General features: G+C 46.1%; 2 protein-coding genes across 2 annotated transcripts in view; one reads left to right on the top strand and one right to left on the bottom strand.

Annotated features, from left to right (window-relative positions):
• The window catches only part of LOC149466175 (uncharacterized), a 64,114-nt gene extending 62,830 nt beyond the window's left edge, over positions 1-1,284 (bottom strand). The window contains exon 1 of the mRNA XM_089672710.1: positions 1,156-1,284. Coding sequence (XP_089528836.1) covers positions 1,156-1,157 — 2 coding nt within the window. The 5' untranslated portion in view covers positions 1,158-1,284. The remainder of the gene's footprint in view (positions 1-1,155) is intronic.
• LOC149466174 (uncharacterized) lies at positions 1,268-17,174 on the top strand. The gene is made up of 8 exons (XM_089672806.1): positions 1,268-1,497; positions 4,269-4,360; positions 4,470-4,567; positions 5,096-5,198; positions 6,096-6,200; positions 6,290-6,372; positions 8,799-8,910; positions 15,931-17,174. Exons 2-8 carry the CDS (start codon positions 4,327-4,329, stop codon positions 17,070-17,072), a joined length of 1,677 nt encoding a protein of 558 aa, XP_089528932.1. The 5' UTR covers positions 1,268-1,497; positions 4,269-4,326; the 3' UTR covers positions 17,073-17,174.
• Positions 17,175-17,868: the final 694 nt, after the last annotated feature.

Genomic DNA, 17,868 nt, shown 5'->3' with positions numbered 1-17,868 from the left:
CAGCAGAGCCCCCCATCCAATATTCTCCACTATTATGTCCCTCAGAGGTACCGACTGCTCTAGCCTTGGAGTGACAAAATCATGGTTGTGGCTTTCTGGGGAATACATCCCCAGCACCATCAGCCATGGAGAGGCTTACTCTCAGCCCCAGGGGAGCTCACCATCATCTCGAGTGAAGATCACCATTTTCCCCAAAGGAGCTCACCCTCAGCACCATTCCAGTTCACCATCAGCCCCACAGGAGCTCCCAAACAGCTATATAAGAGCTCACTATCAGCCCCAAAACAGCTCACCATCCTCAGAGAAGCTCATCATCAGTCCCAGAGAAACTCACCATCATTCTCAGAGGAGCTCACCATCATTCTCAGAGGAGCACACCATCATTCTCAGAGGAGCTCACCATCTTCCTCAGAGGAGCTTACCATCTTCCTCAGAGGAGCTCACCATCATTCTCAGGAGTTCACCATCAGCGCCAGAGGAGCTCAACATTATTCTCAGAGAAGCTCACCATCATCCTAAGAGGAGCTCACCATCATCCTCAGAGGAGCTCATCATCCGCACCAGAGGAGCTCAACATTATTCTCAGAGAAGCTCACCATCATCCTAAAAGGAGCTCACCATCTTCCTCAGAGGAGCTCGCCACCAGCCTCAGAGGAGCTCACCACCATTCTCAGAGGAGCTCACCACCATTCTCAGAGGAGCTCACCATCATTCTCAGAGGAGCTCACCATCATCCTCAGAGAAGCTCACCATCAGAAGCTCACTATCATTCTCAGAGGAGCTCACCACCAGCCTCAGAGGAGCTCACCATCATCCCCAGAGGAGCTCACCATCATCCTCAGAGAAGCTCATCATCATTCTCAGAGGAGCTCACCATCATCCTCAGAGAAGCTCATCATCATTCTCAGAGGAGCTCACCATCAGCCTCAGAGGAGCTCACCATCATCCCCAGAGGAGCTCACCATCATCATCAGAGGAGCTCACCATCATCCTCAGAGGAGCTTACCATCCCCCAGCAGAGCTCCCATCCAATGTTCTCCACTTCAGAGGAAGATGAGGATGTGTGGAGGTGACATTACCCCCCCCCCCCCCCCATCCAGTCCACACACAGTGCTGGGACCCCCTTCTCTCATAATAAGAAGACACCACACTCACATCCCCTCCAAGAGGATTCTCACACTGCTTCAGTTCCTTCCATGAGCTACGACAAAATGGCCGCCAAATAGAGAGGGTTTTTTTTTTTTGTCGCAGCTCTTTTCACTCTACCGTTTGCACTGGATACGTGACCAGTAGGGCCATTGCAGGGAGCTAAGATGTATTTCACCGTCTGGAGTCAGAAAGAGTTTCCATTCTAAGGGGGAAAAAAAGCGTCCTCAGGGCTGGGGAGGTGGCGGCCATTTTGTTGTAGATCTAAGGAAAAGGAGAACGATTCCAGCAATAGAAGAATTCTCCTGGTGGGGATGTGAGTGTGGAGAGTGTGAGCCCAGTGAGGAGGAGGTAATAATGTCTTCTTATTATGAGAGAAGGGGGTCCCAGCACTGTGTGTGGGCTGGATGGGGGGGATCATATCACCTCCACACATCCTCATCTTCCTGCAACTCCTCTGATAGGGGGAACATTGGATGGGAGCTCTTCTGGAGCTGATGGTGAGCTCCTCTGAGGATGATGGTGAGCTCCTCTGGGGCTGATGGTGAGCTCCTCTGAGGATGATGATGAGCTCCTCTGGAGCTGATGGTGAGCTCCTCTGAGGATGATGGTGAGCTCCTCTGGGGCTGATGGTGAGTTCCTCTGAGGATGATGGTGAGCTCTCCTGGGGCTGCTGAAACCAAAACAGAAGGGGATCCCAGCATTGTGTGTGGGCTGGATGGGGGGGGGATCATGTCACCTCCACACATCCACATATTCCTGCAGTCCTCTGATGGGGAGAACATTGGATGGGGGGGCTCTGCTGGGAGAAGGTGAGCTCCTCTGGGGCTGATGGTAAGCTCCTCTGGGGCTGATGGTGAGTTCCTCTGAGAATGATGGTGAGCTACTCTGAGGATGATGGTGAGCTCCTCTGGGGGTGATGGTGAGCTCCTCTGGGGGTGATGGTGAGCTCCTCTGGGGGTGATGGTGAGCTTCTCTGGGGGTGATGGTGAGCTCCTCTGAGGGTGATGGTGAGCTCCTCTGAGGGTGATGGTGAGCTTCTCTGGGGGTGATAGTAAGCTCCTCTGAGGATGATGGTGAGCTCCTCTGAGGATGATGGTGAGCTCCTCTGAGGATGATGGTGAGTTCCTCTGGGGCTGATGGTGAGCTCCTCTGGGGGTGATGGTGAGCTCCTCTGGGGGTGATGGTGAGCTCCTTTGGGGATGATGGTGAGCTTCTCTGGGGGTAATAGTAAGCTCTTCTGAGGATGATGGTGAGCTCCTCTGGGGCTGATAGTGAGCTCCTCTGGGGATGATAGTGAGCTCTTCTGAGGATGGTGGTGAGCTCCTCTGAGGATGATGGTGAGCTCCTCCTGGGGCTGATGGTGAGCTCCTCTGGGGCTGATAGTGAGTTCCTCTGGGGCTGATGGTGAACTTCTCTGAGAAAGATGGTGAGCTCTTCTGAGAATGATGGTGAGCTCCTCTGGTGATGATGGTGAGCTCTTCTGAGAATGATGGTGAGCTCCTCTGGTGCTGATGGTGAGCTCCTCTGGTGCTGATGGTGAGCTCCTCTGGTGCTGATGGTGAGCTCCTCTGGGGCTGATGGTGAGCTCCTCTGGGGCTGATGATGAGCTCCTCTGCGGCTGATGGTGAGCTGCTCTGAGAATGATTGTGAGGTCCTCTGGGACTGATGATGAGCTTCTCTGAGAATGATGGTGAGCTTCTCTGAGGATGATGGTGAGGTCCTCTGGGGCTGATGGTGAGGTCCTCTGGGGCTGATGGTGAGGTCCTCTGGGGCTGATGGTGAGCTCCTCTAAGGATGATGGTGAGCTCCTCTGCAACTGATGATGAGTTTCTCTGCGACTGATGATGAGTTTCTCTGGGGCTCATAGTGAACTCTTATATAGCTGTTGGGGAGCTCCTCTGGGGCTGATGGTGAACTGAAATGGTGCTGAGGGTGAGCTCCGTTGGGGGAAATGGTGATCTTCACTCGAGATGATGGTGAGCTCCCCTGGGGCTGACAGTGAGTTTCTCCAGGGCTGATGGTGCTGGGAATATATTCCCCAGAAAGCCACAACCATGATTTTGTCAGGCTAAGAGTAGAGCAGTCAGTACCTCTGAGGGTCATAATACACACATTCCAATATATACCAGGCTATAGCATCTTTAGCAAGCAGGAACATATCCTTTTCATTCTGTTTGCCATGTGTGGCCCCTGACATCCTCAGGAGATACACATAATAATCAGTGCTATAGAGCATTGACAGAGTGTGCTGGAGTTGGTCGGAGACTGGTGACATGCCGCGGTTGTAGTTGAAGGTTGGAGGAGACTTTTAAACATTGGGGATCAGAGATGAGCTCAGGCGTGTTCTGACTAGGATCCAAACTCACATTTACAAGCCCACCGGGAAGCTGTCACTTGTATGAACCAATCATCTGTGGCTGGGGCATCATCCACCTTGCGGCCACATTTATACCGGCGGTGTATACACGGGTGGCTGCAGGGTGGGGAATGCCCTGTCTGCAGGTGACTGGCTGGTAACAGCTTTCTGGCAGGCTTGCAGGATTGGATCCTAGTCAGAACACTCACAAGTTCATCATTACTGTGGATATGTTATAGGGACTGCTAGAGGTCTCTGCCTAATCAGGTTCTTTACAAAGCACTGCTCACACTACTGGCTCCTGGGGCCCGAAGGCTACTCTATCAGGACCAAAGAGTTGGGCATCAGGGGTCTTTAGTATAATGAATAATGTGTGACACTTACCTTATTCCTCACTCTCCCAGTTCCCGTCACCCCCAATGTGTGCTGCTCCCTCAACTTCCTTGTATGTCCTGCAATGTCGGAGAAGCTGTGATGGGTCATGGGACAAAGAGTGGTGGCTCCATGGGATTATTCATGCAATGGGCAGGTAGACTTGTAATGGTAAGGTAGTCTACTTACAAGCCTGCAAAAAAAGAGGCTTTTCATTATTTTCTAGACTATAGAGGAGAGAAGCCAACTGCATGGGAACACCATCAGCATCTGATGTGAGGTCTGTTGTGAGTAAGATAAAGGTTCCTAGATGGGCAGGAGAATGCTTAGATATTTTTAGGATAATTGTTGGCATTATTCTAATGCTTGCCAACCTTTATTCCAAGTACAGACTCAGATCAACAGAGAAGTGGGAGTATATAGGACACAAGGATCTGTAGAAGGACATCATGATGGAAAACAGGCCGTCGCTCACATCACCGGGTAAGAGGAGACTTTAATTTCTTGTATTGAGGATCCACCTAGATACACACATCCTCTGATATAAAGACATAGAAACAATGGATTCAGTCAGTGTGTGTGTTTCCTACAGATGGATCCAGTAATGGGAACCCACCAGAGAGATGTCCCCGTCCTCTGTATTCCCGGGGCTCCACACAGGAACATCAGGAGATCCCTCAGGAGGATCAGGTAGATGGAAAGGAGAGCCTTAATTAAATCTGAAGCTGAAGTTTAGATATAAATTTTATAGCATAGTTAGACTTGTTCAGTTTGAAACAATGTAAGTATGAATATCTCATACCTGATTAATCCTTGCACTGCGGTAGCCGCTGATACTACACTGATAGAGGCAGTCTTCGGGTTCCAGTGTCAAGTTTCTGTCCTTCTGCATAGTAACCACAGGGGCTTGATTGCTTGGCACTGCTGCCATTGAGAGAAAGCCTTATATTTTGTTTCAGTGAATACAAGGCATTCTCTGATTCGAAGGGATGGAGTCAGGGCGTTGATATCACAATCTTCACCTGTACCCAAAAGACTGCTGCTATCACTGTAGTAGTGGTGACTATTACAGTGATTTGCAGGAGCTCCAGGAATCAGTCAGGCATGAGATATGCTGTCATGCTGGACCAATGGATCTATGCTATAAAATCAAACCTAGAGTTCAGCTTTAATCTTGTGTTCCAGCCTAAATCATCGGTGGTCATTGTGTATTTGCAGGGTGACGACCTAATTATTATTAAAGTTGAACATGAAGAAGAGCCGTACGTGAGTGGTGATGATCCATGCAAAGAGGAGGAAGGTCCTCCAGAGATCAGCCCAGGTAAGGTATAAACACTAAATCCAGAGAAGAGTCCCAGATCCTCCTTGTTCAGTCACTACAACAATCTCTTCTTCTCCCCCCTCCTCTGTCAGTCGACAGTAATGGGGGGACAGTATGTGCCCAGTGGGGGTCAGCAGCCTCATGGGGAGACAGTATGTGCCCAGTGGGGGGGGGGTCAGCAGCCTCATAGGGAGACAGTATGTGCCCAGTGGTGGAGCCATCAGCCTTGTGGGGAGGCAGTATGTGCTCAGTGGCGGAGCTATCAGCCTCGTGGGGAGGCAGTATGTGCCCAGTGGTGGAGCCATCAGCCTCATAGGGAGACAGTATGTGCCCAGTGGTGGAGCCATCAGCCTCATAGGGAGACAGTATGTGCCCAGTGGTGGAGCCATCAGCCTCATGGGGAGGCAGTATGTGCCCAGTGGGGGAGTCAGCAGCCTCATGGGGAGACAGTATGTGCCCAGTGGTGGAGCCATTAGCCTCATGGGGAGGCAGTATGTGCCCAGTGGGGGGGGGGGGGTCAGAAGCCTTCACGCTCTAATAGACTTCGTCTCTCCTCCTCACATCATGTCATTGAGATGTGACCAGTCTCCCCCCACACACACTCTCTGGGGTCTCTCATACATCTCAGTACAGGGGGCTTCAGTCTCATCTTTATTCACAGATGCCAGAGCCACTCAAGAGAGACATCAAAGCTGAGGAGGAGGAGGAGGAGGAGGAAGAACATGTGAGGATTAAAGAGGAGAAAGGGGGAAGTCAGGAGCCATCAGCCTCTATTATACTCCGGCTCTCCTCCTCACATCATGTCATTGAGACGTGACCAGTCTCCCCCCACACACACTCTCTGGGGTCTCTCATACCTCTCAGTACAGGGGGCTTCACTGTCATCTTTATTCACAGTCCCCGGAGAAACCAGAAACACTCCAAAAAATGTCAAAGCTAAAAAAGAGGAAGAAGGACACGCGAGCATTAAAGAGGAGGAAACTGTTATTGAGGTCGGCACGGGTAAGTAAGCACCTACCATTAGGTTTGGAAAAGATTCGAAGATCCTCCTTGATTCAATGACATTGTCTCGGTTGGTGTGTTTCCTACAGATGGATCCAGTAACAGAAGTACACCCAGCCCTCCTTATTCTGAGCATTCTATGGAGGAAGATGATATCTCAGAGGATAATGAGGTGAACTGAAGCAATGGTCTTAAAAATAATGCAGTGGTTTAGAATTTGATTAATCGGGCACTTAAGCTCCTTAAAGCGAAGTTCCACCTAAAAAAAACAAAAACTGTAGCTGCTGACTTTTAAAATACAGCCACTTACCTGTCCCTCGGTCCAGCGGTGTCCTCACCATGGCTGGTTTCACCGGCCGTCTTCTCTCCCTGGCGCCGCCATCTTTAGTGTGGGCACCCGGCTGTGACAGCTTGCGGCTTCACAGCTGGGTGCCCACTGCACATGCGCAAGAAGCGCTGCACTTTGTGAATGGCCCCGTAGTCTTCTGGGACCTGTCACATGTCCCACAAGACTATGGGGAGGGAGGGGGGGAGGACAACTTCCAGTTCCGATTGCCTAGGCCATCGCAGCGGAAGTGGGAGCAGGTACCTGTCAGGTTCGGGTACAAGATGTCAATACTTAACCACCTCCCGTCCGGCCATTATATATAAACGGCCGGACGGTGGCAGTGCAGGGTCGGGTGGCTGTTTATAAACGGCCTCCCTGCACCCTGCTTGTATGCACTCCCTGGGAGCGCGCAGCACCACGATCCGGTGCCCGCTGTGTCCTCCGGACACAGTGGAACACCGATCGTTGGACGGGACCTCTGTGCGAGGTCCCGATCATGTGATCACTGATTGGCCAATCAGTGATCACATGCAGAGTGGTAAGCAAGATGTCATTTGTGACATCATTGCTTACTACGTGTGAAATCTGTGAATGATCACAGAGGTCACATGGTACAGGGCTATTCACAACAGCCTTGTACCATGTGACAAGCTGTGACCAATCAAAACTCACACAGTAGTTTTCAATGGCTGCAAGAATGCAGCCAGAGAGAAGGAGATATGATTGTTTTTACAGCCTTTATGGGTGACACTGTACTGCTAGGGTGACAGTATGTAAAAGAAAAAAAAAACATAAATAATAATATAAAAAATTTAAAAAAAAAATAAAAAAAATTATAATTTTGGTTATAAACTAATCTGTTTTTGTTTTTTGGTTTTTTTTACTAAAAAGATAACGGAATAAATTTTGGCCAAGATTTATGATGAAATACTATTTATTTGCAAAATTTTATAAGAAAAACACTTTTTTTCAAAATTTTTGAACTTTTTCATTTACATAGCAAAAAAAAAATAAAAATCCCAGTGGTGAATAAATACCAACAAAATAAAGCTTTATCTATCTAAAAATATTGCTAAAAAATACATAAGGGTACAGTGTTGCATGACCGCACAATTGTCATTCAAAGTGTGATAGAGCTGAAAGCTGAAAATTGGCCTCGACAGGAAGGGGGTAAAAGTGTCCGGACTGGAAGTGGTTAATGGGGAGCAGGGGACAAAGCATTAAAGTGGAACTTACCCTTTTGGGTGGAGCTCCGTTTTAAACAATCCACAGTGGACAGGCAGCTGGGAAGTGATATGTTGCCTCTTGTACCGAGATCACAGAGAGCTGAGATCTTACAGTGATTCTAAAGGTTGTAATTAAAAAAAACCCAAACATGTTGTATATACCTGCTCTGTGCAATGGTTTTGCACAGAGCAGCCCCAGTCCTCTTTTTTTTTTCAGTCCCCTGCAGCAGTCCTGGCTCCTCCCCCCTTCAGAGTGCGCCCCAATAAAAAACCTCTTGCTATGGGGGCACTCAAGTAGGCCTGTGAGTGGACATTGTCCATTCAAACACAGAGAGCGGCTCGACCCTACACTGCCCCCCGCTCTTTCCTCATTGGCTCACTGGCTGTGATTGACGGCAGCTGAAACCAATGGATCCCACTGCTGTGTAAGCCAATGAAGAGAGAGAGACCCAGGAGAGCTGCAGCTCTCATGCACATCACTGGATTGAGATGGGGCTCAGGTAAGTAGGGGGGGCTGAGGGGGGAGCTGCACCCATCAGGTTTTTCTCCTTAATGCATAGAATGCATGAAGGTAAAAATATTTCTGCCTTTAGAACCACTTTAATGCCAAATTCTCTCCCTTACTGCTGGTGTATGCGCATATCTAGTCAGTATGGTGGCAGCACAGCGGCTAAATGGTTAGCACTGCCTAGCAGTACTAGGGTTGTTGGTTCCCAACCATGGCACCACCTGCCTGCAGTTTGCGTGTTCTCCCTGTACCTGCGTGGGTTTCCTCCGGGTACTCCGGTTTCCTCCCACACTCCAAAGACATGCTGGGAGGCGAATTGGCTCCTGTCTAAATTGGCCCTAGTATGTGTATGTATGAATGTGAGTTAGGGACCTTAGATTGTACGCTCCTCAGGGGCGGGAACTGAATGTACAATATATATGCAAAGTGCTGTGTAAATTGACGGCGCTATATACGTACCTGTATGTAGTATGACAACTCTAACAAATTTAGATAATATATGTACAGTATTATTCATATTTCTTTGTGTTTTTTAGGATGAAAATCTGATTCATTTTAAAATCAAGGTTAAAGAGATATCAGAAGAGACATGTGTGCGGGGTGACGGAGCAGACGATGACATTGGAGATCCTCCGGAGATCGGCACAGGTGAGTTGTGAACATTCAAAGACCAACAAACTCCTCTCATTCAGCCAGGATAGTACTCTACTGTTACGTGTTGTGCAGCATTACGTGTTGTGAAGCGTTACGTGTTGTGAAGAGTTAAGCGTTGTGAAGAGTTAAGCGTTGTGAAGAGTTAAGCGTTGTGAAGAGTTAAGCGTTGTGAAGAGTTAAGCGTTGTGAAGAGTTAAGCGTTGTGAAGAGTTATGCGTTGTGAAGAGTTATGCGTTGTGAAGAGTTATGCGTTGTGAAGAGTTACGTGTTGTGCAGAGTTGCGTGTTACACGTCATGAAGAGTTACGTGTTGTGAAGAGTTACTGTCTACCCAGCTGCCTAGCCTTATGGTGGCGTCGACTCTGCCCCCACATTATTTCCACTTGCCAAATGCGAGCAGGTAAGTAGAAATTTTGAGGCCTGATAAATATATATATATATATATACAGTCAGGTCCATAAATATTGGGACATCGACACAATTCTAACATTTTTGGCTCTATACACCACCACAATGGATTTGAAATGAAACGAACAAGATGTGCTTTAACTGCAGACTGTCAGCTTTAATTTGAGGTTATTTACATCCAAATCAGGTGAACAGTGTAGGAATTACAACAGTTTGCATATGTGCCTCCCACTTGTTAAGGGACCAAAAGTAATGGGACAATTGGCTTCTCAGCTGTTCCATGACCAGGTGTGTGTTATTCCCTCATTATCCCAATTACAATGAGCAGATAAAAGGTCCAGAGTACATTTCAAGCGTGCTATTTGCAGTTGGAATCTGTTGCTGTCAACTCTCAAGATGAGATCCAAAGAGCTGTCACTATCAGTGAAGCAAGCCATCATTAGGCTGAAAAAACAAAACAAACCCATCAGAGAGATAGCAAAAACATTAGGAGTGGCCAAAACAACTGTTTGGAACATTCTTAAAAAGAAGGAACGCACCGGTGAGCTCAGCAACACCAAAAGACCCGGAAGACCACAGAAAACAACTGTGGTGGATGACCGAAGAATTCTTTCCCTGGAGAAGAAAACACCCTTCACAACAGTTGGCCAGATCAAGAACACTCTCCAGGAGGTAGGTGTATGTGTGTCAAAGTCAACAATCAAGAGAAGACTTCACCAGAGTGAATACAGAGGGTTCACCACAAGATGTAAACCATTGGTGAGCCTCAAAAACAGGAAGGCCAGATTAGAGTTTGCCAAACGACATGTAAAAAAGCCTTCACAGTTCTGGAACAACATCCTATGGACAGATGAGACCAAGATCAACTTGTACCAGAGTGATGGGAAGAGAAGAGTATGGAGAAGGAAAGGAACTGCTCATGATCCTAAGCATACCACCTCATCAGTGAAGCATGGTGGTGGTAGTGTCATGGCGTGGGCATGTATGGCTGCCAATGGAACTGGTTCTCTTGTATTTATTGATGTGACTGCTGACAAAAGCAGCAGGATGAATTCTGAAGTGTTTCGGGCAATATTATCTGCTCATATTCAGCCAAATGCTTCAGAACTCATTGGACGCCGCTTCACAGTGCAGATGGACAATGACCCAAAGCATACTGCAAAAGCAACCAAAGAGTTTTTTAAGGGAAAGAAGTGGAATGTTATGCAATGGCCAAGTCAATCACCTGACCTGAATCCGATTGAGCATGCATTTCACTTGCTGAAGACAAAACTGAAGGGAAAATGCCCCAAGAACAAGCAGGAACTGAAGACAGTTGCAGTAGAGGCCTGGCAGAGCATCACCAGGGATGAAACCCAGCATCTGGTGATGTCTATGCGTTCCAGACTTCAGGCTGTAATTGACTGCAAAGGATTTGCAACCAAGTATTAAAAAGTGAAAGTTTGATTTATGATTATTATTCTGTCCCATTACTTTTGGTCCCTTAACAAGTGGGAGGCACATATGCAAACTGTTGTAATTCCTACACTGTTCACCTGATTTGGATGTAAACACCCTCAAATTAAAGCTGACAGTCTGCAGTTAAAGCACATCTTGTTCGTTTCATTTCAAATCCATTGTGGTGGTGTATAGAGCTAAAAATGTTAGAATTATGTCGATGTCCCAATATTTATGGACCTGTCTGTATATATACTATATTGCAAAAGTATTGGCCCGCTGGCCTTTCCATACACATGAACTTTAATGGCATCCCCGTTTTAGTCTGTAGGGTTCAATATTGAGTTGGCTCCACCCTTTGCAGCTATAACAGCTTCAACTCTTCTGGGAAGGCCGTCCACAAGGGTTAGGAGGGTGTCTTTGGGAAGGTTTGACCATTCTTCCAGAGGTCAGGCACTGATGTCCGGGGAGGAGGCCTGGCTCGTAGTCTCCACTCTAATTCATCCCAAAGGTGTTCTATGGGGTTGAGGTCAGGACTCTGTGCAGGCCAGTCAAGTTCCTCCACCCCAAACGAATGCCTTAAGTGTTCCCATCACTAGAACTAGGGGGCCAAGTCCAACCCCTGAAAAATAACCCCACACTATAATCCCCCCTCCACCAAACTTTACACTTGGTACAATGCAGTCAGGCAAGTACCATTCTCTTGGAAACTGCCAAACCCAAATATGTCCATCGGCTTGCCAGACAGATAAGCGTGATTGGTCACTCCAGAGAACACGTCGCCACTGCTCTAGAGTCCAGTGGCGGCGTGCTTTACACCACGGCATCCGCCGCTTTGCATTGCACTTGGTGATGCAAGATTGGATGCAGCTGCTCGGCCATGGAAACCCATTCCATGAAGCTCTCTACGCACTGTTGTTGTGCTCATCTAAAGGCCACACCAAGTTTGGAGGTCTTTAGCTATTGACTCTGCAGACAGTTGGTGACTTCTGCACACTGTGTGCTTCAGCATGCGCTGACCCCGCCCTGTCATGTGACGTGGCCTACCACTTGGTGGCTGAGTTGCTGTTGTTCCCAGTTGCTTCCACTTTGTTATAATCCCACTAACAATTGAGCGTGGAATATTTAGTAGCCAGGAAATGTCACGGATGGACTTATTGCACAGGTGACCACCTATCACGGGACCACGCTTGGAGTCACTGAGCTCCTGAGAGCGACCCATTCTTTCACCAATGTTTGTAGAAACAGTCTGCATGCCTAGGGGCTTGATTGTATACACCTGTGTCCATGGAGGGGATTGGAACACCTGAATCCAATGGGCAGGCCCAATACTTTTGGCAATATAGTGTGTGTATATATATATATATATATATATATATATATATATACAGTTGTGACCAAAATTATTCAACCCCCAATGCTGTAAAGGGGTTTAGGGACTATAGTGTACATTTGGAATTGTATTCAGAATCAAATCCTACAAGGACGTTGTAACTACCCAAATGCAACTAAAATGACATCAATTGTTTATGTAATACAGTAGTAAATGGTTCTTATGTGGTTTCTTCATTGCCACAATTATTCAACCCCTTAAAGACTACCACTCTGAAGAACAGAGGTTCATACAGGTGCTTTCCATCAGGTATTGAAAACACCTGTGGATGTCACCGAGCAGCAATCAAGCATAATAAGCACCAATTAGGCAGCTTTAAAATGACTGTGATACTCAGCTCCTTCTAGACATTTACTGGTGTGGTTACAAACATGGTGAAGGCAAGAGAATGGTCCAGGAAGACAAGAGAAGAGGTGATTTCTCTTCACAGGAAGGGCAATGGCTATAAGAAGATTGCAAAGATGTTAAACATACCAAGAGACACCTTAGGAAGCATCATTCGCAAATTCAAGGCAAAGGGCACTGTTGAAACGCTACCTGGTCGTGGCAGAAAGAAGATGCTGACTTCGACTGCTGTGCGCTACCTGAAGCGTAGAGTGGAGAGAAGTCCCCGTGTGACTGCTGAGGAACTGAGAAAAGATTTGTCAGATGTGGGTACAGAAGTTTCAGCCCAGACAATAAGACGCACACTGCGTAATGAAGGCCTCCGTGCCAGAACTCCCAGGCGTACCCCCTTGCTGTCTCCAAAGAATAAGAAGAGTCGACTGCAGTATGCCAAAAGCCATGTGGACAAACCACAAAAGTTGTGGGATAGTGTTCTGTGGACTGATGAAACAAAATTAGAACTGTTTGGGCCCATGGATCAACGCTATGTTTGGAGGAGGAAGAACAAGGCCTATGATGAAAAGAACACCTTGCCTACTGTGAAGCATGGTGGAGGGTCAATCATGCTTTGGGGCTGTTTTGCTTCTGCAGGTACAGGGAAGCTTCAGCGTGTGCAAGGTACCATGAATTCTCTTCAGTACCAGGAGATATTGGATGGAAACGTGATGCAGTCCGTCACACACCTGAGGCTTGGGAGACGTTGGACCTTTCAACAGGACAATGATCCCAAGCATACCTCCAAGTCCACTAGAGCATGGTTGCAGAGGAAAGGCTGGAACATTTTGGAGTGGCCATCGCAGTCACCAGACTTAAATCCGATTGAGAACCTCTGGTGGGACTTAAAGAAAGCAGTTGCAGTGCGCAAGCCTAAGAATGTGACTGAACTGGAGGCCTTTGCCCATGAAGAATGGGCGAAGATACCCGTAGATCGCTGCAAGACACTTGTGTCAAGCTATGCTTCACGTTTAAAAGCTGTTATAACTGTAAAAGGATGCTGTACTAAGTACTAAGATTGAATGTCACTTGGGGGTTGAATAAAACTGATAATGCTGTGAGCACAGAAAAGACATTTGTGGTTATTTCATTATAACTGTTATGTTATATTTGTCTGACCTACAAGTGCCTCTTTAATGTAAATGTAAGCAAGATGACTGAATGATCAAAAGCAATGTCAAACTGGCCAAAACACTCAATTTCAGTGGGGGTTGAATAATTTTGGTCACAACTGTATATGTGTGTGTGTGTATACAGTGAGGAACAGAAGTATTTGAACACTGTGCGATTTTGCAAGTTCTCCCACTTAGAAATCATGGAGGGGTCTGAAATTCACATTGTAGGTGCATTCCCACTCTGAGAGACAGACTTTAAAAATAAAATTCAGGAAATCACATTGTATGATTTTTAAAGAATTTATTTGTCTTGCACTGCTGAACATAAGTATTTGAACACCTGAGAAAATCAGTGTTAATATTTGGTACAGAAGCCTTTGTTTACAATTGCAGAGGTCAAACGTTTCCTGTAGTTCTTGACCAGGTTTGCACACACTGCAACAGGGATTTTTGGCCCACTCCTCCACACAGATCTCCTCTAGATCTGTCAGGTTTTGGGGCTGTCGCTGAGCAACACAGAGTTTCAGCTCCCTCCAAAGATGTTCTATTGGATTTAGGTCTGGAGACTGGCTAGGCCACTCCAGAACCTTGATATGCTTCTTACGGAGCCACTCCTTGGTTATCCTGGCTGTGTGCTTCGGGTCGTTGTCATGTTGGAAGACCCAGCCACGACCCATCTTTAATGCTCTGACTGAGGGAAGGAGGTTGTTGCTCAAAATCTCACAATAAATGGCCCCATTCATCCTCTCCTTAATACAGTGCAGTCGCCCTGTTCCCTTCACAGAAAAGCACCCCCAAAGCATGATGTTACCACCCCCATGTTTCACAGTAGGGATGGTGTTTTTTTTTTTTTTTTAATTCTGTCTCTCAGAGTGGGAATGCACCTACAATGTGAATTTCAGACCCCTTTGTGATTTCTAAGTGGGAGAACTTGCAAAATCGCAGGGTGTTCAAATACTTCTGTTCCTCACTGTATACACACATTCACACACATATATATACACACACTATATTGCCAAAAGTATTGGGCCCGCCCTCCTGCTCATTGGATTCAGGTGTTCCAATCCCCTCCATGGACACAGGTGTACACAATCAAGCCCCTAGGCATGCAGACTGCTTCTACAAACATTGGTGAAAGAAAGTCAACAATTCTTGATCGCAGGTCTTCTGAGAGCTCTTTTCTGCAAGGCATGGTTCACATCAGACAGTGCTTCTTGAAACCAGTAAATCCAAAACAGGTGTGTGTTTTTTAAGGGCAGGACAGCTGTCAGCAACACATCCAATATCATCACACTGATTGGAGTCAAGGTTGGCTCACTCCTGGCTCCAATTAGCTCTGGGAGAAGTCATTAAGCTAGGGCCTCACATACTTTTTCCTCCCTGCACTGTGAATGTTTACATGTTATGTGCAATTAAACCATGGCAACATCTAATGTTTGTGTAGTATTATGTTCAGCAGACTGTGTTCTTCTATTGTTGTGACTTAGATGATGTTCAGAGCACATTTTATGCCCAATTAATGCAAAACTCCACGTAATCCCAAGGGGTTCACATACTTTTTTTTGCAACTGTATATATACTGTATATTATTAATATACAGGATTTATATAGCGCCAACAGTTTGCTAAGCGCTTTACAATATAACGGGAGACAATACAGTTCAATACAAGAGGGTTAGGAGGGCCCTGCTCCTTGGAGCTTACATATATATATATTGAATATATATAACAAAACACATACAGTGTATATATATATATATATATATATATATATATATATATATATAGAGAGAGAGGTGGCTTAGTAGTTAGCACTTCTGCCTTGCAGTAATTGGGTCATGGGTTCTATTCCCAGCCATGGCGCCTCCTGCATGGAGTTTGCATGTTCTCCCTGTGTTCGCGTGGGTTTCCTCCGGGTGCTCCGGTTTCCTCCCACACTCCAAAGACATGCTGGTCAGTTAATTGGCTCCTGTCTAAATTGACCTAGTTTCATCCCTGGCCATGGGTTGGATATGACTGAATGTGTGTGTATATATATACATATGTATGTGTATATTTTTATATATATATATATATATATATATATAATTTTTTTATTTTAATATATTGAATATGGCCAAAATTGTAGTATTTCAAATGTGTGTCAATATATTTGGAAAGAATATTTTTAAAATATATTTCAGATATATTTTTCTTCCATGTGGGACTATGCATTCTGTTTAGCAATATTCTGTCATTTTATAAGGCCTGAAATCTTATTCCCATTCATACATTATTTTCTGTAGATGGACAATACAGAAGATACGACATGGAGGAACCTCCATCTTTCTCTCCAGATGATGAAATTGAAGATGAGGACATCACCTCGGATTCTTCAGAGGAAAACTCCATCATCCCAGATGTCCATCCAGCACAAAATAATGCACATCTACCCTCTAAACATGGAGGGTCTCCTCCTGCTCCGTCATGCCCAGTCACCCACCCTACAGCTCGTAGAGGGGGCAGAATGTTCCCGTGTTCTGAATGTGGTGAGTCTTTTTCCGAGAGAGCAGAACTTACCGCACACAAAAAGTCTCACGCAGAAGCTAGGACCTATTCGTGTTCAGACTGCGGCAAATCTTTCAACAAGAAAGGAAATCTCATGGCTCACCAGCGGACCCACTCAGGGGAGAAGCCTTACTCATGTTCCGAATGTAGCGAATGCTTTTCTTGGAAGATTCAGCTGATCAGGCACCAGACGACGACCCACCCGACTGAGAATCCATTTTCCTGCTCAGACTGCGGCGAATGCTTTACCGAACGGGGAACCCTTATCTCGCACCAGAAGACTCATACGGTGGAGAAGCCGTACTCGTGTCCTGACTGCGATAAAAGTTTTGCCTGGAAAGCCCAACTGATCAGACACCTGAGAAGTCACACAGGAGAGAAGCCGCATGCATGTTCTGAATGTGGGAAGTCTTTTCCCCGAATTTCAGCTCTTAACCGGCATAAAAAAGTTCACACGGGAGAGAAGCCATACCCGTGCTCGAGGTGCGGGAAGTGTTTCACTGAAAGGTCGTACCTTGCTATCCATGAGCGGACCCACACATCCGAGAAACCGTTTTCCTGTTCCGAGTGCGGAAAATGTTTTGCCCAGACTGGAAATCTCTTTGCCCACCAGAGGACTCACTTGGGGGTAAAGCCATATTCGTGCTCTGAATGTGGAGAGAGCTTCTCGCGGAAGTCTTCCCTTATCACACATGAGATCGTTCACACGGGAGAGAAGCCATTTTCCTGCGAAGAGTGCGGGAAGTGTTTCACCCAGAGAGGAACCTTAATATTGCATCAGCGGACTCACACTGGGGAACGGCCCTATTCCTGCTCTGAGTGCGGGAAAAGGTTTCCGAGGAGAGACTACCTCATCTCACACCTGGTTTCCCATAGGTGACATGGGGTACCTGTGTCAGGACGGGGCAGCTGATTGGCTGGACATGTGTGTTGACTCTTTTGTTCCTTTACAAATACTAAAGTATTAAAAACTTAAAGAAAACTTTTTTGACGCAGATGTTTTAGTTCGTCTGTATGAGGGATCTCCAACCAGAGGGGTTGTTTTTAAGTTTTGAGTGGAGTGGGGAGGGTTATAATCTGTATTTCTGTCTGTGTCCACCATCGAGGTGATTTCCCTTCACTTCCTGTGCCCAGAGATACAACCCTGGAAAGCTCTCCAAAATGAGGGAAAGTCCCACATCTAATAATGTCCACATTCTACAATGTACAAAAAAACCCACATGGAAGAAAAATATATTTGAAATATATTTTAAAAATATTCTTCCCAAATATATTGACATATATTTGAAATGCTACAAATTTGGCCATATGCATTATGTTTAAAAATATACTTCAATAGATAAATACATAAAATATTTATATATATATATATATATATATATATATATATGTGTGTGTGTGTGTGTGTATATATATATATATACCGTATATATTCTGTATGTTGAAATGCGTTTTTATTGCAAAAAATATGAAAAATGTTTTTTTTTTTTTTTTATATGTGTGGTGATTGGCTCTATACTCAAGATCCCTCAATATCGGAGTGACCCCACCGCCAAGTGGGAATGACATAGTCGGCACGGAACCTCGGTAGAGAGGTTCCCTTCTCCCCTATGAAAAATGTTTTTAACTATACATTTCAAATATACTGTATGTCTTTAAAAATACAAATCTACATT

Source organism: Staurois parvus, unplaced genomic scaffold (assembly GCF_062004578.1).
Source record: "Staurois parvus isolate SC_StPar_1 unplaced genomic scaffold, SC_StPar_1.0 ptg000132l, whole genome shotgun sequence".
Taxonomy (NCBI): Eukaryota; Metazoa; Chordata; class Amphibia; order Anura; family Ranidae; genus Staurois; species Staurois parvus.
Note: the sequence above shows the minus strand (reverse complement) of the source record. Positions and strands in the feature narration are given on the sequence as shown.

Coding starts and splice junctions, on each gene's coding strand:
- LOC149466174 (XM_089672806.1), top strand. CDS start 4,327: ATGATGGAAAACAGGCCGTCGCTCACATCACCGG. Junction 4,361..4,469: donor GCCGTCGCTCACATCACCGG/GTAAGAGGAGAC, acceptor TGTTTCCTACAG/ATGGATCCAGTAATGGGAAC. Junction 6,373..8,798: donor ATATCTCAGAGGATAATGAG/GTGAACTGAAGC, acceptor TGTGTTTTTTAG/GATGAAAATCTGATTCATTT.